The sequence below is a fragment of the Dermochelys coriacea genome, chromosome 22, assembly GCF_009764565.3.
Source record: "Dermochelys coriacea isolate rDerCor1 chromosome 22, rDerCor1.pri.v4, whole genome shotgun sequence".
Lineage (NCBI taxonomy): Eukaryota > Metazoa > Chordata > Testudines > Dermochelyidae > Dermochelys > Dermochelys coriacea.
This window is the reverse complement of record NC_050089.1, coordinates 9,495,515-9,517,419: the sequence shown is the minus strand read 5'-3', so window position 1 is coordinate 9,517,419 and position 21,905 is coordinate 9,495,515. Positions and strand designations below refer to the sequence as shown.

The 21,905-nt window shown below is 43.2% G+C and overlaps 1 protein-coding gene and 1 long non-coding RNA gene across 6 annotated transcripts in view; one reads left to right on the top strand and one right to left on the bottom strand.

Annotated features, from left to right (window-relative positions):
- The window catches only part of LOC119846819, a 26,515-nt gene extending 9,827 nt beyond the window's left edge, over positions 1 to 16,688 (bottom strand). Inside the window, exons 1-2 of the long non-coding RNA XR_005290010.2 lie at positions 16,567 to 16,688; positions 9,423 to 9,630 (exon numbers count right to left, since the gene is read on the bottom strand). This is a non-coding gene — a long non-coding RNA (uncharacterized LOC119846819). The remainder of the gene's footprint in view (positions 1 to 9,422; positions 9,631 to 16,566) is intronic.
- Positions 16,220 to 21,905, top strand: LOC119846818 (fibrous sheath CABYR-binding protein-like). 5 transcript variants are annotated; one of them, XM_038380982.1, is made up of 3 exons: positions 16,752 to 16,801; positions 17,541 to 17,674; positions 18,269 to 21,905. In XM_038380982.1, the coding sequence occupies exon 3, from the start codon at positions 18,451 to 18,453 to the stop codon at positions 20,953 to 20,955; it is 2,505 nt and encodes an 834-aa protein (XP_038236910.1). In that variant the 5' UTR covers positions 16,752 to 16,801; positions 17,541 to 17,674; positions 18,269 to 18,450; the 3' UTR covers positions 20,956 to 21,905. The 5 variants fall into 5 exon arrangements, with proteins under 5 accessions (XP_038236913.1, XP_043356950.1, XP_038236914.1 ...); XM_038380983.1 differs by having other exon boundaries at positions 16,755 to 16,961; XM_038380985.2 differs by lacking the exons at positions 16,752 to 16,801; positions 17,541 to 17,674 and adding an exon at positions 16,220 to 16,628.

The window sequence follows — 21,905 nt, the reverse complement described above, 5'->3', positions numbered from 1 at the left end:
TGTTCTTCAACATAGCATCATCCGCACAGCCATTTTGCTTACAAGTGTACATGCCTTACTAAAAATGTCACGCCCCCCGACTGTCATACAAACTGTAAATCAACATGATTATCATCAGCAGAAAGGTACAGATTGTGAGCTGTGAGTGTTTGGTGTAACTAGTGTGGAAAGTTGTTATCGTTCAAGGGCGAGCTGCATTTGTCATCTCTCTTTCAGTCTCTCCATGGGCACATCTTTCAACTGACACACCTATATCTGCACTTCCCTCGGGGTGGACCCCCTTGGCTCACCCCACTCTTGGACTAGAACATCAGGCCACAGCAACCCTCTTTACCAACTGTATTACATCCAGCAGTGCCAAATGGGTTTGAATTAATCTTCTCTCAGAGCCATGATTGGCTGGTAAAAGGAGTTACAGAAAACAGCTTGTTCAAAACAGAGTATGATTTATTTATCCATAAGAACTTGGCAAGCAGAGAGAAAGGGTTAAATATAACAAAAAGCTAAATGCATATTGTCTTAAACTTAGCCTTGCCAGTTTAAGTAGGCTCCACTTAAGCCAAGCACCCACCAAACAATGGCAGGGGAGACAGGTTGAATCAGACCTCACCCAGTCAGTCTACCCTGCTAATATCTTAGGCTGTTCTTTATCCCTCATGAATGAAGTTTCTTGTTTAAAAGTTCCCACCAGGGTTCTCACCTCCCCACACCCCTTTGGAATCACTAGCCTGCCACCAAACCAGAGTATGGTGAGGGTAAATTTACAAAAGAATCAACACCTGTATTGGTCCACTATGCACTAGACCAGTCCCCAAGCACAGAGATGCTGCCTATCTGAACCAAACTAAACATCTGAATGAGAACACATGCAAAATATTTTGATACAAAATCTGACACTGAATAAATCTCATCTGGTTTTGTTACACACTTGAAACTCAGACTGTATTTATCAAAAGTTTTGAAGTGAACCCATGGACCTATTTTTGAGCTAAACCCTAGTTCAATGTGAAAATCACAACAGTCGGTGGCTTCCCATAGCTTTGATGTGAAACCAGATGAAACTGAGGGTTTTTCATAGCATTTTGCTTTGAGATTTTGGGTTCATTCATACTCAGAATCTCAAAGCAAAACTCAAGGGAGCAAATGCCTCACAGATCAAACGCAGCAACAATGTTTGCATGAAACCTTGTGAACCAACCTTGCTGAGTTTGACACAGCTCTACTCTGAAACATTTGAACTTTGCCCATCTCTAGTAATTGACCATCCTAAGACTTAAGGTGCATACAACTACACTTATCTCGCACAAAGGAAATGTCCTTCTCAGGGTCAAGCTTGTCTGTGCAAGAGACAGAGCTTTCTCAGGGGCTTGTCCAAGACTGTAGAATGAACTCTCACAGGAATTAGGAAACATCACAATCCCTACCGCTTTCCATTTCAAATGCTCTTCTTTAATCTTTATTATTACCATTTTGCAGAGGAGCCCTACTCATTATTATTGCCATCAGTTATTTATATTGCAGTACGTTTATATTAAAGTTGCTATTACAGCAGAAACTAATAGCCTCAGCTGAAATCAGGTAACCATTGTGCTAGGTGCTGTACAAACACATAGTAAGAGACAGTCCTTGCTGCAATCTACATAAACAATAGATAAAGTCTGGAGAAATATAAAATATAGTAACAGAAGCTTGGGAAATGAGACTTAGAAAGGTAAAGTTTGTTGCCTATAGTGAGTCTGGTCTCCTGACTGCAACTCCACTGCTTTGATCATAATACCATCCTCCCCCAACATCACTAACTCAACCTGCCCTCACCGACTTGGAGAATGGAAATCAGAAGAAGGTTTCCAACTTTTCCCTCCTCTCTGGTGCCCTCATTCCAGCTGTGTTTCACGGCATTACTCTTTCATATTCCCAAAATTCATTTAATCCATCAGGAGCTGCTGCCAAGATTGCTGATTCTGCATATTGATTTGGTATGAAAAGGGATGGGGTAGGGAGGAAGCTGGTGAGTGTAACTCTCTCTGAAAATATAGCCTGGTCAAAACCTGTTAATCCTGTGCTCTGTTTAACTGTATATCAGCTTGTCCACACTACTCTGGAAATAGCAAATCTCACAGGCTTGTCTGGAGCTGCGACTGACTTCTTTGCCTGGAAAGCATTTCTATTCCAGGCCATCTGGGGTTAGTGCGTTTATCTCAGGCACCTACAGGGTGCAGTCAGTCAGTGCAAATAGATAATTCAAACAGATTCAAACATTCAGGATGGGAGGCACAGGATTCAGGGCTGGGCGAGAGGGGATCTGAAATTTCAGTAGTACAATGGTTCTTGGAGAGCAAATTCTTAAGGAAAGAAACAAGTTGTGTGAAATGCTCATTTAGGCCCCAATTTAGCAAAGCACTTCAGTACATTCTTAAAGTTAAACACATGCTTAAGTGCCCCTTGCTGGTTTGGGGTTTAAGGCCTAATTCTGCACAGTGCTGAGCCTGTCACTTAAACCAATTTTTTTCAAAATTTCCAGTGATTCTTAGTGTCCCCCAACTTGAGGCAATTAGTGTGAGCCTGATTATCACAGGTAATGAGTACCCGTAATTTCTATTAAAGTCCCCTGGAGCTGCGGGCACTTAGCACCTATTAAAATGAGTTCCAAGAGGCCAGATTTTACAGGTATTTAGGCACCTAACGGTAAGGCAAACTGACTAAGCCCTTCAAGGTCCAATAAGCACATCAGTCAGCTCCACTGAAAACTAAAGGTGTGCTAATGATAGAGTGAGAGAAACTGGGACCGGAGGCTTTGTCCTGTCTATTATTAGCAGTACTTCAGCAGAATGTAAAGAATGGAGGCTTGGGATGAGTGCACCTTTCTTCTAGGAAGCTACTGTCCTGCTCACTGGACCATTAAATGCTGAGCAGAAGGAAGGACAGGTTTGTGTGAATATTAATGAAGGCACAGCATCTGCAGATTTTCATTTAGATCTAGAACTACTTAAGGTCACTTGACCTAGCTAAAAAGAAGATCAGCATTTTTGTTCTTGTAAAATTAGGACAGGGCATGTTTCATGAGGCCGTTGGTGATGGTAATTTTTGCTTTCCCGGTGGCTAACAAAAGTTATTATTCATTCATTCATTTTGATTAGGAAGTACCTATCCAAGGCTCTAGGTGCTTACACAGTATACAAATTCTGTTGGATCTCCCCAAAATTGCCTCCACCCAGCCAACTGCCTTTCATAAAACCTACCTTCAGCCAACTTACTGCAAAGAAAAATTCTTCCTCCTCAACCCGCTTATGCCACCCTCAATCTAACACTCTAGGGAATGGCTGGGAGAGCAGATAAGCCTTGCCTTTTGCCATCCCAGCCAACAAAACTGGACTCCATTGGGCATAAATTCCTGAGTCATGGGCCCTCCACAGTGAATGTTTTATCACCAGCTGTGTCCCACTGTAAAGAAGGGCCTTGCTAGGTACTAGTACAGTTAAGAAGCCTTAGAACTAGAGGTGGGCTTGAGCCAGAACTCCAGCTCTGACCCTCCTCCCAGCCCCTTGAACTCAGGAGAGGTTCAATTCTAGGCCTCTTTGTGGCTTGGGCATTGCCTACACTCTTTTGGCTTCAACAGAGTCACTCCACATTTACACCAGTATAACAAAGCAGAATTTGCCCCAGCACATTAAGTCTCATGACAGCCTTGTGAAAGAAATAAGTATGATTGTCCACATTTTGCAGACAGATACGCTGAGGCATGAAGAAGTTAAGTGACTTGACACACAGGACGTCTGTGGCAGAACTGGATTTTGGAACCCTTGACTCTCTGTCTCCCGATCTGACTAGTGGACCTCATTAACTAGCATATCATATTGAACCTCAAATGGTCCAGTTGTTCAGATCAGACAATAACTAAGGCATTTGGCTGCTTTATCCAAAGGATCTGAACCACTTGAGTTCAGACTGTCAGACTGGAAAACTCATAAGAACAGATTTTCTTATTAGATTTATGACTATCATGAATACTACTAATAAATATTTAGCACTTGTACATATCGCTTTGTGAACTGCTAAGTATATTATTTTTTGTCATTACTGTTAATTTCAACAAACATTAAATGGCTAATTAAGATTTCTGATGCTTCCAGTCAGGCAAGAACCAAGCCTTGGGATGGTGCCTTCCTGTGCTTTAGTACAACAGGACACTGCATACTAATTGGTGCCTCTGGGCAGTACCTCAGTGCAAAATCATCATCATCCAGTGATGCCCTGATCCTGCAAAGGCTTATGCGTGTGCTTAAAGTTATGCACCTATGTAAGTAGCTTGTTGATGTAGAGTATAAGGATCTGCTTCTCATTTATCTTAAAGCCTTTTTAACCTACTCTGGCAATGCAAAGAGATCTTAAAGTGGAGGCAAATATATTTAATTCCCACTTTAAGCCTCCTTTACTCTGCTACAGTGGTGTAAAGGGGCCTCAATGAAAATGAGAATCAGGCTATTGGCACAGAGGTATGACACAAGAATACAAGTAATGTTGATGAAAAGTTATCCACACATTTCTGAATCCTTGCAAAGCTTCAATTTCCAGCTTTGAAGGATTGGAATGCTTATTTTCTCTGGCCCAGTTTCCCCATCTCTAGATAAGCTCCACATCAAATGGTCCCACAATAAGCATACCCACAGTAAGCATCTTCGGTACAACCTGCAGATAAAGAAACTCTCAGCAGGTGGGGGCCGCTTTGCTCAGGCCCCTAATTGCATTCATTCCCACAAATGCTAATAGGATCTCGCCTTGCTATCCAGAGAATCTTTTCTACCACCCTCGGGTGAGCCTGGCTCAAGAGCATTAAAGTAACAAAACCCTTTTTCTTTTCAAACAAAAAAGCCCTAATTCTTTTCTTTTGTTGACCTTCCCCGTCAGATGCAGCATGAAGATTAGTGCACAAATCTAAAGCTCCTGCATTGCTCACAGTAAAGGGCTACAGAATGTGTTATCTCCTGAGCAATGTACTTCAGAGGGCTTGAACCTGTAAATCAAGGATAATCAAACACTGGCTCTGGAATGTGCTGTGGGCAAGACAATTCCTCAGCAGAGAAAATGAGGCTGTGACGTGTGTAACTCTGCAGAGATAAAGATATTGGACCAGATTAATCCCTGGTGCAGACCTATTAGCTTTGGTGGAGTTACACTAGAAATGGATTTGACCCATAGCAAACAAGGAAGACGAGGCATGTGGGGTCTTGTGAGTGTAGGAGCTTATCTATAATGCCCCATGCAGTATCTTTTGAGGAGGTAAGCAAGCAAGGGAAAACTGGCAACAGCTGGCCTCTCTGGGCATGGATGGCTTAGATCCTGGATAAGTCTTGTCATTGCTTTCACTGGCAGTTCCATTGTCATACCGTCAGTGCTTAGAGCTGGGTAAATGGTTTACAGAGAACAAATAATCTAACATCTTTTGTTCCATTGCCATTGTAATTTTATGAATTTGTCCACTATTCTGATTGATTCAATGAATATGCCATATGCACCAATGTCAGCCTGTGAGCTGCTCACCAGCTGTGTTCAATACATTTATTACCTACTCTAATGACAGGTTTCAGAGTAGCAGCCGTGTTAGTCTGTATTCGCAAAAAGAAAAGCATCCAATGAAGTGAGCTGTAGCTCACGAAAACTTATGCTCTAATAAATTTGTTGGTCTCTAAGGTGCCACAAGTACTCCTTTTCTTATTACCTACTCTATCATAGTTCGATTTAATCACGTTACACCAGTGTAACCCCATTGACTTCAATGGTGTTACTCCTGATTCACACCAGTGTCAGTGGGAAGAACCAGACCTCTTTTGCTCAGGCTTCAATCATTACCCAAGTTCCATACTGGTGAATAATTATGCCCATTTTCATTTTCTTTATGAACTTTATGTAAAAAGAAAAGGATAGGCAATTGTTTTAAAAGTACAAACTATAGAATTAAATCTTGATGCCTAACCTCATTGCTGTTCTATGCAGCCTTTCTTCAATGCATTATTACATGTGTTTTTAAGGATACACTTATACACTGCTGGCTACTGCTTACTTCTTAATGTTGTTATGTTTAGGGACTGTTTACTCACTTGTAGCCTTAAGCAGAAATTAATTAAAAAACCCTCATGTGAACATCTCTTGTATGTGGCAGCAGCTTGTATTGCCTGATTTGACGGCGTGTTTTCACACATGGGTGTGATGTGATGTGGTTGACGGAGCAATGGCTGCAAGGAATACTCTTAGCTTTTAATAAGGCAGAATTTGTACATAAAGAAAATATCTGTGGGAGGGGGGCACGTGTGTGCAGGCACACTGACATACGGAAGGCTCTGCTTGGAACAGAGAGGAGCAAAACTGCATGCAGTGGCTTATGGAAGTTTGGTGGTCTCAACCTAGGTCCCACTGGATTCTTGTTCACAGCACAAGACTGTCATCCTGGCTGGCAGTGATTGGTACTCTGGTCTCAGGGGAAAGGCCAAAGACTGAATGGACCCTGAATGCCTCTCTCACGCTTTGAGCTTGTCTACACACAAAAGTTGCACTGGTTTAACTTAAATCTGTTTAAAAACCAAGTTAGTTAAACCAGGTCAACTGCTGTGTGGACACTCTTACGTCAGTTTCAAACTGGTTATATCAATTTATCTTGCATTTATACATTTACCAGTGCCAGCTAAACTGAAAAATTGCACAGGTTTAATTTGATTTGTTTAAAATCACACCAGTATGGCTTTACATATAAACTAAGCCCTAAAGGTTGTCCAGGCTGGTCCAATTGGTGTTCGCACTATGGGAAGAACTAGTCCTGTCAATGCTTGCGCTGTACCTTACCTGTAGGTTAAGAGAAGATGCAGGTCCTGATTGTCAGTTATGCTAAGGCCCCTTTACATCGTCCTGGCAGTGTAAAGGACCCTTTCCATATATTTCTCCAGGGAGCTCCAGCTGGCCACCTCTCACCAGCTCTAAAGGCATTTAGCATCTGATGCAGCACCCAATAAAGCCAATAGAAAGACTCCCAATGGACACCAGTGTGTGGTGGATGAAAATGAGAAATGAAAAAAGGAAAATAAGAAAAACGGGTTGATTGAGCTTTTGCTTCTTTGTTGTTATTTGTATTTTCAACCTATTGAAGCACTGAATAAAAGAGCATTTAAAGGCGAAAATTATTCTCATTTCAGCTTAAAAGGCATAAGTGAGCAAGGGAAACTATACGGAGTTGTTTATTTATTTTTATTTTCACTGACAGTTACAGAAGTAAGGAAAGGGCTAATTTTCTATAGCAGTGGGCACAACCAGGGTGTTTTGTTTTTGCTTTTGTGGTTGGTCATGCTTCAAGTTAATTAAAAAACCTACTATCCTCCCTGGCAGAGAGTCTATTTGGCCCATCTATAATTATGAAGTCTGAATTTGGCTGCAGCCTCAGCCCTAGCAATTACAGAAAAATTAGCCTGGCCTTCAAAATGGGTGCTCTAAATCTGCCACCAAAACCAGGATTCGTACAGAGGTAGCATCTGGATTGGCCCATGAACTCTTATAAATTAAATGGCAAGGGCATCATTGATTTTCCTAGCACTGAGAGAAGTTTTATCTATCCAATTCTTATTGATTAATGGGAGTCATGTGGCTAAAGCCCCACATAGCACTTAGGAAATATGGAAGTTAGTTTCACTGAGAGCAATTGTTTGTCTCTTCTCCAGCCCTCTAAATAATAAGGTCCTAATTCTGCCCTGGTTTCACCCCATGCGACTCATTACAAGTAAATTAAGTGGCATGGGCCTAGGGCAGAACTGGGACCTACATTATCAAAGTGAATTACTTGGCGCGTCAAGAAAGAAAAAGAAAAAGAAACAGAGGGAAAGAGAGAGAGAAGGTGAACAGTAAAATTGATCTCACAAGTTGCAGATGAAATGTTTATACAATCCAATTTATGAAGAACAGTAGGAAGGCAATTTGATGACACTGCTGTTGGCTGGGGGAGTGATTGTCTTGTTTATGAATCTGGCAGCTGGAGGAGATATTTCACCCTCACCCCAAGAACATTGCAGGCATCAGCATTGTGCCAGCATGATGCCAGAAACCCAATTCAGGTATTGGCTGCTCCTGGCAGCCCATTGTAAAGCAGGGCATAAATTCAGAGGCGGGAGGCAGCCATTCTGACAGAGTGGTGTGAGATGTGGCAGCCTGGCTTATTTATTTGTAAACAAAATCACCTCTTTGGACTTTGAAAGATTAACCTGAAATCATCTGGGATGCTCTTGGTTTGGTTTGGTTTTCCTCCCTAGTTATCTATAACTATATTTATAACTATAATCTATATACTATCAGGTATGGTAATGGCAGTTTATTGAGGATTATCTGCCCCTCCCAGGCTAAGAAAAGAGGGCACAGAGGCTGCTTCCAGAGGATACAAGAAGCATGGTAAAAGTCAGGAATGGCTGCAATGCAAGCTGCAATTTAACACTTCCTTGTGCATGGGAGACCTCACACATTGATGCACCAGGAAAAGGGGTTGGAGAGCATGGGGGAGTTGAGTGTCATCTCTAGAGGACAAGAGGGGTGCAATACCCAAAAGAAATTCTCATTGCTCGTCTGGGGTGAGAGTCAAACAGTTCAGAATAGCAACGTCTGTACCAGCTCCACAGGTATTCATATAGTCTATCCAAGGGCATGTCTATATGGCAAATGGTAGACATGTGGGGCAGATTGCTGCAAATCTCCAGGTATGCCCAATACATGTGTGGGGACATGGTACACCTGTATATGTGTGGGAAAGAGAGGAGCTTGTGTGATAGATTCTCCACTTGCATTTTCCAGGTTTCCAGGAGATACCAGTAGGGTTTGGAAGCACCACTCATTTCATCAGATGAGAATGGTTCCTGATTTGTCCCGTCCCATCAGTATCAAAGACCCAACACAGAGCAACTACCCCATACTACCCACTCCTACCTCCTCTGCAACACAACACACACAGGACTCAGAGAACCAACCCAAAATGGTCCAGCCGTAGTAACCCTGCCCTTTCATCTTTTCCCCTGGGATTGTTTTGGGAACAAGGAGATCTCCATTGCAGGGATCATCTCTTTATTATGTTTGTGTACAGTGCCTAGCACAATGGGGCCTGGATTCATAAGTGGGGCCCCTGGCACTCTTGTGATATTATTAATAATAGCAATGAACAGGACTGATTCCTCACTGCTTTGCACCTTGTGGAGACAGGTAGTGAGATTAGAAGCGTCCGGACTGTATTCTCAATTCTACTGGAGTGTTTGGCATGAACCTAGTAAGTACATCACTGCTGGGTCCTGTGTGTGTTTTTTAGCTTAATCCATATTAAAATGCTCTTTCTCTGGGATCCAGTTAAAGCCCTGAATTCCAGTGTCTCAGCAATTGCTAGCCAGAACCCTATTGACAAGACTTACTACTGGGGGCGCACAGCTGAAAGGTGGACATGCAGACTCCTCCTTGGATTCAGTGATTGCAACCTCATTCCATCACTTCCCCTGGCTGTGAGCCCACGGTGACCATGACAACTCAGATCAGAGATTAGCCAATGCACACTGCTTGCCTTGACCACTAACCCCCAGTAGTATGGCCGTCTCGGTGTCACAGAAGTTCGTAGCACAGCACCTGTAGGATGAGAGCAGAAACAACACAACTGCCTGTGAAATCTGCCACTAGAAATCACAGCAGGAAACTAGCACAGAACTCAAAACACATGAGCGGCATCGTTGGGGGCATGGAGGAACAGAGTCCCCAGCAATTCTGTCAGGTTTCCAGGTGGCAGGTAGGCCAAGGATGTGACTTCGTATGACATACAAACAAGTTATCTTGCCCCCTTAGAGCAACTGCTGTTTCACTCCTCACCTGACACGTATCCTTATGGACATGATGCTTGATGCCGATTGCCTCTCCTAGGGCACACACTATTGGATAGGGGGCAGTGGATTTGATTTGACTTTAGCTCATATGCTCAAGGACTTCAGGTTGAACACCCTGAACTTGGAAAGACTGGTGGGGAGGGGAAGCGTTGAGAGAGAGAACTATTTTCTGATCTAATTCAGAGAGTGGGTGGGACGCGAAATGAGTTTCATGGAGGATAAAAGCCCCGGAAGTGCTTTACCATGTCACACTGTATCAGACTTCATTGAGCAGCCACTGCATTAACTCCATTGTACAGTGTGATTCATATTCCTGATACTTCCATTTCCAATAACACTTAAAAGCAATCCACCACCACCCCTGCCCCCACAAATATAATGAAGGAAAAAGCTACCGCTAAAATAAAAATAGCATTTGAGTCATATAAGGCTAAAAAACCCTTCCTGGTGTATTAACTCAGAAAAGTAAATTATTCAAATGTCCCAGTATCCTCAGTAAACTTTACTGCTAGAGAAGGAACACCCCATGGAAGAGATACAGTCCCATTTACAACTTCCTGCATGACTTTTGTTGTCTCAGGAGAGGGAGCTTCCTCTATGTTCAGATCTTCTGGTAGAAGCCAGCAGTCATTAAGGGGACAGAACCCCATCTTAATCTTATATTAGGCCTACACAGACCCAATTGCGGCCCATTCTGAGCTCTGTTGCATAAAGTAACAGCATCAGGGTATGGGTAGGATTACATACCCCAGTTGGTTGGACTTTCTATTGATGTAGTTATCCAGGTCTGGATGCCTTTTGCTCCTTTCACTTACCCCGATTTTGTACTAATGCAATTCCATTGACTGTCATGGGGTCACACTTTCTGACTCTGGTGTAACTGAGGGGAGGTTCAAGATGTCTTTTGCTGGATTCCTATGGCAAAATGGTGGGGTTTCTAGGATACTGCTACCAAGCATCACAGGAAATTTTTTTGTTTTCATTTCAGCAGATAAAACAATGCATATAAATAAACAAAATGCTTCCATTCCTCTCTCCCATGAAGTGGATCCCTAAAGTTTCTCACTAGATATGGGCCCTGCAAACTCCAAACCGAAACTGAACATTCCCAAAATTTGTTGGATCAAGAGGGATATTTAAATGGGGTGTGTGACTAGGAGAGCTAACCACCTCCTCCATCTCGAGACTCAAATCTATTGGGCCTGACACTCCACTGCCCCACATCTTGTGTCGTCATTTAGACAAACACAGAGTGGGTTTAAAGTGCTTCAAATAAGCATGGCAGCATTTTACACCCATTGAGTCCAGGTATAAATGATGCCACCAGGTGACAGGCAGCCTGAATGGAGCCCCATTAAGTATAGTTACAGTGTTGCATTGACAGTGCTGTTATCCATTCCTTGACAGTGAGTTCAGCAATATCACACTCTGCCTTTTTCTCCTGCAGCCCTTCCATCTTCCCACTTTCCTAGAAGACACTGTTTGCTGGCCTTTGTGGGTGATGAGAGAGGCATTAAGGAATGTTGTAGGATGTACAGGGACTGGTAACACAATTAGTGGCCTAGCTGGGTGTCAGAGCTGGCATCCAGCCATTAATATCATTCTAGCAGAGCACAAACTGCAGAATTACACTCCACAATCCTGTTAGCTTTGACCTCGACATTGATTTCTGCAGCATGGTGACATCGAATTACACACACACCCTGCACCTGTCAGAGACAGAGAGACTAATGTGATCTGGAAGTATTTCTGCCCTGTGCAGCAGCGTGGTCTAGCTGACTTTGGTGGAAGACTAGGAGCCTGGTTCTCAGTTACACTAAGGTCTCTTTATGCCATTCTGGCACCCTTAAAGTAGATGGAAACATCCTCAAGTGGCTGGGGTGGGTCAGGGTGGAAGCAGCATGGTGCACCCCAGCCAGTGTAGAGCTTGTGTAAGGCATCTATGCTGCCCCTGTGCCCAGCTCCTGGCAGAGGGACCTGACAGTTCAGTTGGTAGGAGCAGAGATGTGGTCAAAGCACACTGCACTACAGCTATTCTCTGCATCCCATCAGTGACTCTGGGAAGAAGCGTGTAAGTCAGAGCAGCCTTGGTGCTACTATAACGTACAGCAGGAGCTAGACAGAATATAGAAAGGGCAAAGGTGACTTAAAGCCTCCATTTCCCTTGCACCCCCCTCCCGCCCCACCCATTCCTGCCCCAAGCCCAGTAACAAAGGAACTGACAGTTGGGGCCTAGAACTCAGGACTTCCTGCATTCTAATCTCAACTTTGCTGCTGGTTCCCACTGCAGCTCTGGGCCTCTGTTACTCAATTTCCCTTTCTGTGTAATCGAGACCATGACACTGATCTCCCGCATGGGGGCAGCAGGGCTGTGAGGTGGAGTTAATTGCGGATAAATTGCTAAGAATTATTAGTGTGTGTGTTATTCATTCCCCCTCCCCTGGCCCCCACTGCCTCCCCCAATGAATTCCAGCCTCATGAGCATATTGGCAAGGAGTGAGACCAAACCTGCGTCCTCTGTCTTGCCTATCACATGGAAAGCAACTGTGTGACGGCAGGCATTACAAAGTAACTGCTTATTCTGAATATTTGATCACAGGAATGTGAAATACAAATCAATGTCATGGTTCTAATCCTGGCTGAGAAGAACCCAAGCACAGAGTCCTTCAGCATCCATCTCTCACCAACCATGAGCCTCCAGCATGCCTAGGCCAGGCTCCCTTATAAGAACAGACCAGCATATGCCACCCTTCCATCTGCAGCTTGGGACACTGCCCTGGGTACTATGGGTTCATCAATCAACTGGGCTTGATTTTATCCAACTCCTGGTAAATAAACTGACCCACAGAGACCCAGTTGTGTTTTTCCTTGGGATTAATGACTGCCTGTGAGAGTCTTTACTTTGGGCTGTTAACCCCAGCTAGTCATTAATGTTCCAGGAAATTCAGACTGATCTGAGCTTATTATAATGTTTAGCATTGTCTATTGGTGAAAGTACAGGAGGACTGGAAATCAGAACCCAAATCTGCCTCCCCCTGCAGGTAACTCCTTGGGGAGAATTACACCACTTCATCCTAATACCAAACTTGCAACAAAATGGCACCCTTCAGGTCACTTAGGGCCTAATATATTCAAGTGCCTAAAGATGCAGATATGCACTTAGTGGGATATTCAAGAGCAAGTAGGTGCCTAACTCTTGTTGAAAGGAATGGGACTTAGGTACCAAGGTACTTTGGAAAATCCCACAGAGTGCTTATCTGTATCTCTAAGCACCCAAATACTTTTAAAAATCTGTCCCTTAGGTCAAACATTTCATAAGCACCCTAGCTTTTGGGTGTTCAATTTGAAGTGCTCAGGGCCTGATTTTCAGAGATGTTGAGCACCTCTAGCTTCTACTGACTTTAATCAGATTTACATCAGTGTATTCATCCAGGATGGGAGGTGATGTGCACTGATTCTTTAAAACCATAGCAGGAAACTAGGCGGGAGTGGGGCTGGGGCAGAAGCTCTTCAGTGAAGCAGAGTGTGTATGTGTGAGAGAGAAGTTTTAAGAATAATAGTAGAGTTGGTCAAAACTCAAAATCAGGGGGTAGCCATGTTAATCTGCACCCACAAAAACAACAAGGAGTCTGATGGTACCTTTAAGACTAACAGATTGTCAGATCTGTTAATCTTTAAGGTGCCACCGGACTCCTTGTTGTTTTTGTCAAAACTCAAAATTTCCCTTCCACAGAATTCTGATATTTTGCTATTTTCTTTCCTCCTGAATTGGAATGAAAAGTCAAAATTTCAAAATGTCCTATGAAACAAAAACTCCAAAAATGTTAACTTTGGAAACATCAAAAAGGAACTTATCAAAACACTTGATTTCAATAAGGTTGAAGCAATACATTTTGATGCTATTTTTTCAACTATTAATATTATATCATGTTTACATTATAGTCTAAACAATATAAGTGAAACAAAGTGCTTCAACCTTATTGAAACAAAACATTTTCACACAAAACATTTTTGATGAAATCAATATGTTACCGCAAAACATTTTGATTTTACTGAATAAGCATTTTCCTACAGGAAAATTGTCTCATCAGAATTTTTTTGACCAGCTCTAGATAATAACCTTCACTAAGTCCAAAAAATGTCCTTGTTTCGGGTTAAAAGAAAGCTAACTCTCTATTCCATGACACAGGGGACCTCAGCCAAACTGGTGGATCAATTCCGTAGTGAACAGTTAAAGTGGAAGAAGAAAAGTCCAGTTTTTGTAGTGTCTTCTGCTATCAACAGCAGGCTTGGAAAGAGCCAATCTGTCCACCAGAGCTGGTCAATATTTTTTGTTGAAATATTTTTTACAAATAAATTAATTTTGGTCTGAATTTTCTTTCTCTCTCTCTCTCTCTCTTTCTTTCTTTTTCCCATTGAAAGCTGAGACCCAAAAATTAAAAATGTTTTCAGTAACATTTTTGGTTTTCAGGAAGTATTTCTCTTAAGTTATACATTTTCACATTACAAATACCAGATTTCAGTTTCAGATGGGGGGGGGGGTTAGGGAAATATGAGGAAAATGAAAAACATCTAAAATTCCCCACAAAAAATAACTGGCATTTTTTGACCAGCTTTACATTCCACCCCACGGAGTGGAGGAGTTGGATCTGTGCCTGAGGAGAGGAGGGAAGCTAGAAAGGGTAAACTGGCATCTCCAGTATAGAAATGGTGGATGCAGTAGGGGATGGGATGAGACACAAAATGCAAGATTCTGTGAAGGTTTTATGGATGCCATAGCATGCTTTGCAATTGCAGGCTTCCCTCTGGACTTAGCTAAAATTTCTTCTCTTTTAATTGCCCTCCACTCTTCATACTATGCTAGTTAGCTGCCACCGTCCACCCCAGAACTGGCTGCATTTCATTGGTGGTGTAGGTATATATCTTGTAATAAAACATTTTGGGTTTATTCTATGAGAAACCTGCTGTACATACATAAAATATCATTTGAATTCAAAGTGGGTAGTGACCCTAATTAAAGCTCATGTGCAGTTATCATACTGACACATGCCATTGTAAACCTTTCAACCAGCCATTTGCAAAGGGCCAGATGGCAATTCTTTTGTCTGTATTTATATTAATTTATTGGACTTATATAGCAACTTCTGACTGCCAGCTAGTGAGAGAAGGAAGTCATAATTCAAGGTTATGATGTAGTCAGAGTGACATATTTTATAACTATGATAATACAGTCATAAAAGAAAGTATTTTTAAAGTGTGAGAAAACTCTCAAATTACTTTATTTTCATGTGGTATATCCCATTAGGACATACAAATTAACTAATACCAACTTATAATAACTATAATGATACTTTACCTTCAAACAGCAACTTTCAACCAACAATCTCAGGGTGCTTTACAAATATTAGGGACCTGATTTTCAAATATGCTCTGCACCCTGAGCTTGAAATGGAGTTTGGGGCATTCTGGAAATCAGGCACTAATTACCTAAGTCTTGCAATGTCCCTAAAAATAGCTAAATGTTATTATCCTCATCTGACTGGTGGGGAACTGAGAGAGAGATAGGTTAAGTGACTTCCCCAGGTTCATACAGAAAGGAATAGGCAATATTGGGAAACAAACCCAGGTGACTTGATTTCCCATTCTTTACTTCTAACAGCTATACCACATTTCTCAGGGATTTCCTAGATTGCTGATTGACTGAGTCACCTCTGAAGATTCCTACCACCTACTAATATCTTCCTTGAAATCCAGCTGCTCAGAGTAGAAAGAAAAGCAGAATTTTAAAAAGTTGTGATGGTAGACTTCAAACAAAACAGTATCTTAACAAATAAAATAAACATGTCAGAGGGTAGAAGGGTTTTAATAAAAACATTTTTTCCTTGCAACATTTTGTGTGATGCAAATACTTTTAAAACACAGGAAAGCTAAATAAGGCTGTAGTTGCATCACAGTGGTAAGACAGTATCACAATACCCACGACCTTTACATTTATGATTACCCAAACAACTGCTCCCTTTGAATGGATGAGGTATCCTGCCTGAGGGGCAATGGGGTTAGCCTTTGTGTTGGATCTTTTGGTTATAGTCTGCTATATACTTGGCTGACTGTTCCTTCAATCTGAATTTAATGTTTCATCTTGATTGGCTGTACAATGCAGAGATGCCTCTGGAGAGGGGCCTTGTAAATATGTAAAGAAATAAATCTGTGTGTGTGTGTGTGGAATAGGAATGTGCATTGAGGCTGAATGACTCCTATGGATAGATTTTCAAAAGATCTCAATGCCCAACATCTAAGCACCTAAATAAGTACTTTCATTTTCAAGTGTTCAGCTCCCAAGAACATCTCTTCTCAGGGGGGATAGCCGGGTGCTGAGCAGTATTTTAAATCAGGCCATTTCTTCAGGTGTCTAAATGAGGAAGCTGATCTCTTATCACCTGGCTAGTAGGTTTGATCCATCCAACTCCAACAATCTCAACAGCCTCTAGTCTTTATCCAGTAAATAGCCATATTCGTGCAGGGCTTGCTCTATGCTGGTCTGTTCTAATCACCTGGACTCCTTGGGACTTCAACCATAAGACATCATGAGAATGATTCTCCCTTGCCATCTTGGGCCATCGTTCACACTTGTGCAAGGTGAATGTAAAATGCTACCAATTCAGATTGGCTGGATTTTAAAACTTACCTTCCAGAACAGTGAATGACAACAAAAGATGCAGTGGAGGAAAGGATCAAGCCCTGCTTAAGGTAAATGAAAGAATGGGGCTGAGAAAACAGTGATTAGGTGGAACTAAAGATTAGGGAAATTGTGGGGAAGGAGTTTGGTGTGGCCACCAAGTCCTATTTAAGGGCAGCCTAGGTAGAGTTATTGATGTGTAAGCACAAGAAGCTTGAACTGCTTTAAACTATATTTTAGATAGGCATGTATTTTTCTCCTAATGTATTAGAATTGAGGGTTATCCAGGTCTATGTTAAAATGGGACTAACTGGGTATTTTAATTTTCAGCTACTCTCTTGGGTATGGGCAAAACATGAAGGTCCTTTGAAATAAGGGGAAGTATTTTTGTTAAGTTACTCTTAGTAAGTGTGTTTGATTGTTTTGGGTGTTAGTGGAGTTAACTTATATTTGTTCTTCTTGATTTTTTTGGGGGGGGGAGGGGAGGGGTTGTCCAGAATACTCTTAGATTAGAGGAAAGTAGTTTTAGCCATGATAGTAGCTCAACTACCCACTGCCATCTGGAGATGGGCTGAAAGTGTGTCTGGATAAAATAGTACTTGTACCACTTTGATTTGAGAGTCAACTTTGTTCTGTTGATACTATAAAGCTAATAGTGCTATGGGAGTATTGAGAGAATTCTGTTCTGTCTCCTATGTTGTCAATAAGTGCTGTTTTATAGCTGCTTTGGGGCAAACTTTCTGCTAGTATAAATGGATGAGAAATAGAATTATTCCTCAAGGTTCAATCCCTCTCTCATTGGCAGAGAACATGGGCTTTTTTGCCAGCCTTTCTGAGAAAGAGAACTTAGGCTAGGGTGGTGGATGTCCACAGTTTTGTTTGTTTCTAGTACTATCTCTTGGATTGTTCTCCTTAACTAAGTTCTCAATCAAGGAGCCTGTCCATTGATACTGTATCTTGAATCCATTTTCTTACTCTATTAGCACTTTAAAAGGCTGTAACTCATGAAGCCTCCCAGGGGGTTGCAGTAAATGGAGGCCATCCCTAAAGCTTGATTCTCTGATGCCTTGTCTTTTGGCCATGATCACCTGTGTGAAGGAGTGTATGTTGCCACAATGTGAGTAGAGCATGCCTGTTCCACTTGACTTGCAGGGTAAATGAATACACAAGGTGAAGGGCAGAAGAGAATAATGTTTTGAAGTCTTGTCTATATTAAACTTGTATCTGTGTAACTAAAATTGATTTAATTATATGCAGACACACCTGAATGGGTTTAGCTCAGTGTAGTATGCTGGAAAAGAGCTGGGTAACTACTTAGATGCAGGCATACGTGCTTGGACTCAAGCACTTGAGAAAGATCTATTGGCTTGTACATAATAGTAAAGTCTCAGACGTGGTCCAAAATCACTAGTCACCTGAGAACTTGGTTGCTGTACCTGTCCTTTAAACATAATCCAATAGGCACTAAAACTAGAAGAGACACTTCCTGCCCTAAAGAGCTTAAACTTCTCAAATAAAAAGAGGAGAGATAGGCAAGAGGGGATGACTTAGTAGGACAAAAGGGCTAGCTAAGAGGGACAGGAACAGAAGCTCTCAGTAGATAGACTGACCCTAGGGTTCTGCTGGGGCTGGCTGTCCCAGAAGAAAGAAGCTTATTGTACTAACTGGCTAGCATATGTGGGTGTTAATGGAAGTTTTTCTTCTCTTGTAGGTGAGATGCTTGTCTCTGGTTTCTAGGACACTTCAGACACACGACAGACGCTTGGTACTTTCTGTCTCCTTCTTAGCAGCAAAGACCCTTTAGCCTCCAGTGCTGGTGCCTACAAAAGGGCGGGTTAGTTTTCTCCATCACACTGTGGCTGGTTCTTGTGGTGTTGCAGCAGAGTTCCCAACATGGGGAGCAGGCTTGGCAAAAGGAAGCGTCTTGGTGTGCCCAACAAATCTATAGACCAGAAGGCTGAGAGGGCAGCCATGGAGATGGAAGGGACCCCACAAGAGACACCGGAGACCCATCTTGCTGCAGAGACTGCACTAGATGCCACCCAAGTGATGGGCAAGGCCGACTGCCCTGAAGAGCCTGCACCGGGGACCACAGAAGAGACTGAGAGTCAGACTGCCAAGGAGCATGGTGAGGCCCAGCCTAGTGCAGAGACCACCAAAGGGAATGAGTCACAGTCAGAGGCAAAGCTGCCAACAGCAGGCCCCCAAATCACTGAGACCCAGCTTGACACAGAGACTTCAGAGCCCACTAGTGAGGCACAGCCTGTTGAGGAGAGCTCACTAGATCCCACAGATAAGATGGAAGCTGCCATGGAGCACTATGAGTCTTCTCCTATTGAAGAGACCACAGAGGTGACTGAAACCCGACTTAATGTGCTACACGACCAAGGGACTGAGGCCCAGTTTGCCGGTGAGATTCAGCCCATCAATATTGGTGTATTGAAGACTGAGGACCAGCCAACTGCATGGAACAGAGAAGAAACTGAGGTGCCAGTTGCAATGCCAACAAAGCAGGAGGCTCTTGGAGAGGCCGAGCCTGCTGCACAGACCCCCCAAATGATTGAGGCAGAGTCTATTGTAGAGACTGCACTAGCCTCCACGGAAGTGATAGCAGCTCGGCTTGCTGTGCAGGACACACAACTAGGTGAGATGCAACTTGCTGAAATCGGTGAGTTCCAGAAAGTAACTGATCGTGCTGAGAACTGTTCTACTGCAGAGCCCATGGAGGTGACTGAGGCGCAACCTGCTTCCCCAAGTGCACACAAGATCCTCCAAGACACCAAGGGGTCCCGGCCTCTTGCAGAGAGGTCTCTAGAACTCACCAAAGTGAGTGAGGTGCACAGTATTGCACAGACTATGGAGGAGACCAATGAAGGCCAGAAAATTGCAGAGGCCATAGAGGCTGAAGTCTGCTCTATTGAAGAGACTTCTGAGAAGACCACAGAAATAATGATTGGGGCACACTCTGCTGCAGTGACCAAAGGAGAGTCTGGTGAGGCTCAACCCGTTATGCCTCCTAGCATCACAGAAGTGCCTGAGGCACAGAATGCCACTGAGAACGGTGAGGACCAATCTTGGTCAGAGACCACAGAGATGACTAAAACACAGCCTATCACATTACGTACACAAAAGAGCAAAGCAGTGCCTGGGGAGGACCAGCCTGCCTTTGAGACCTCGGAGATAATGACGGACTTCCAGCCTACTATGCTAGGCAAGCCAGGCACTGAGGCCCATGAGACTGTACAGAGCACAGAAGAAAATGGTGAGGGACAAACTGCTCTGCCAGCCATGAGAGGCATCCTGCAAGAGATGCTGCCCACTGGTGAAGCCCAGCAAGTTGTAGAGATCATAGAAGAGAGCCTGCATGTGACTGGTGGGGCCCATCTTCTTGCAGAGACAGAGTCCCAGAATACCACAGAGAATGGTGAGGCCCATCTTATTCCAGAGACTGAGGCAGCATCTGTCCCAAACACAGAGACTTCTGAGGAGGCTGGTGTGTGGCCAACTGCAGAGACCACAGAAGCAGCTGAGGGGAAATCTACTGAAGACATGGCACTAGATGCTGCAAAAGTAAGTGAGGCTCTGCCTGCTGGGGAAAACAAGGCCCATCCTAACACCGAGGTAAGAGAAGCAATGGAGGAACAGTCTGCTGGCACAGACACACAGAGTCCCCAAGAGACTGAGACCAGGAGGGAAACTGTGACCCAGTCTACTGAATGGAGCGTGCCAGAGGGTGGTGGGACTCGGCTTACCGCAGAAGCAGCTCAGGTGCAAACTGCTGCACCTATTGCACAAAAGTCTGAGCCTGCTACAGAGACTACAGCAGGTAACAAGGAGTCCTGTCCTATTGTGCAGGCCACAGAAGAGATGGCAGTGCCTCCTGTTGCAGAGACTGAGATACAAATTGCTGTCCCAGCCACACGAGAGCTACCCCAAGACTCTAGTGAGACGGTCTCTTGCACATGCCATCCAATAGGCTGCGAGGTCCAGTCTGCTGCACAGACAGCTGAAGTGTACACAACAGCACTAACGATTCTAAAGTTTATCCAAGAGACCAGTGAGGCTGCTGCTAAGACCACAGAAGAAAATGAAGCTTGTCCTATTCCAGGGACTGTGCTAGAGACCCCAGAAGAGGCAGAGACTCTGCAATCATTGACGGAGACCACAGAATTAAAGTTTGAAAAGAGGGGTCAAGATCCTCAAATCGCAACTAATATAACTGAAGACCAGGAAGGAGGGGAACATGCAGCAATAAGCAAGGAAGAAATTCTGAAAGCTTCAGAGTCCGAGATCTCTGTAGATGGTAAGTCAAAACTACAGCAGTACACTGAGCAAGAAGACACAGCTGCTTCTCTTGGTGACAGCTGTGAGCTCCCTCCAGACACTGGAGCCCAGTAGTGAGACACAGGCTTTCCAGCCTCTAGCATCCCTAGTGACTGCAGTAGATGAGAGAATCCAAGGGGAGCCTAAACGGACTCTTTCTGCTTCTGAAACCCAAGGCACAAAGGGTGAAATGGCCCTTCATTCAGTCTGTGGACCAATTGGCAGTGAAGCTGAGCCTTCAAAGGAGATGTTTGCAAGAGAAGCACCTGACTTTATTCCTATGGCCTGAGAGCCTCTATCCGAAACAGAAGAGAAACTAGATCCCAGCAATGGTGCTAGCCCAAAATAAACTAACACATTTCCTGTACCTGAGCTGTGCTGTATGTCTTGCCCAAAACATTCCATGAAACTGCAATTGTGTAGAATTCAGATATAGTATAATGGGCTTTCTGCCAATATTGGTGGTCTCCTCTATAGATGGTAAGAACTGAAAGTACAGCTCATCTGTGTCTAAACTGCTGTAAACATGCTCTCCTACAGATAGCTGTCTTCCCTTTTTAAGTAATGTGTATTAAGAATGCTTTGCAGAAGACAAAATAGACTTTTGAGTTCCAGTTTGTATTTTGAACACCTTAATTACCATTCTCCCAACTTTCTACACCCTTCACAACATTAAACACTTAAGTTTTAATCCCTCACTATCTTCTTGTTAACTAATATCTCACCTGAATTAGCCTACAGGGAGCTGGCAAGCTAATGTGCATACCATTCACTTCTTATTAGCATTTGAGGTCCATTTTTCTGACAGATACCTAAAGGCCACTTAGTGTTGGAGAATAAGCTACTGAAATTATGTAACTGTCTAACCGTTGCAAGTTAACATGCATCCATATTGCACCGAGTTGGAAAAAGAATACACTAGAGTTCAGAGATGAGAAGAGGAGACACGAGCCTGTGTATTTGTACTGTCAAATGCTAGACTTGTTTTAATGTTTGTGTCAATAAACAGTATTTTATGCTCATCA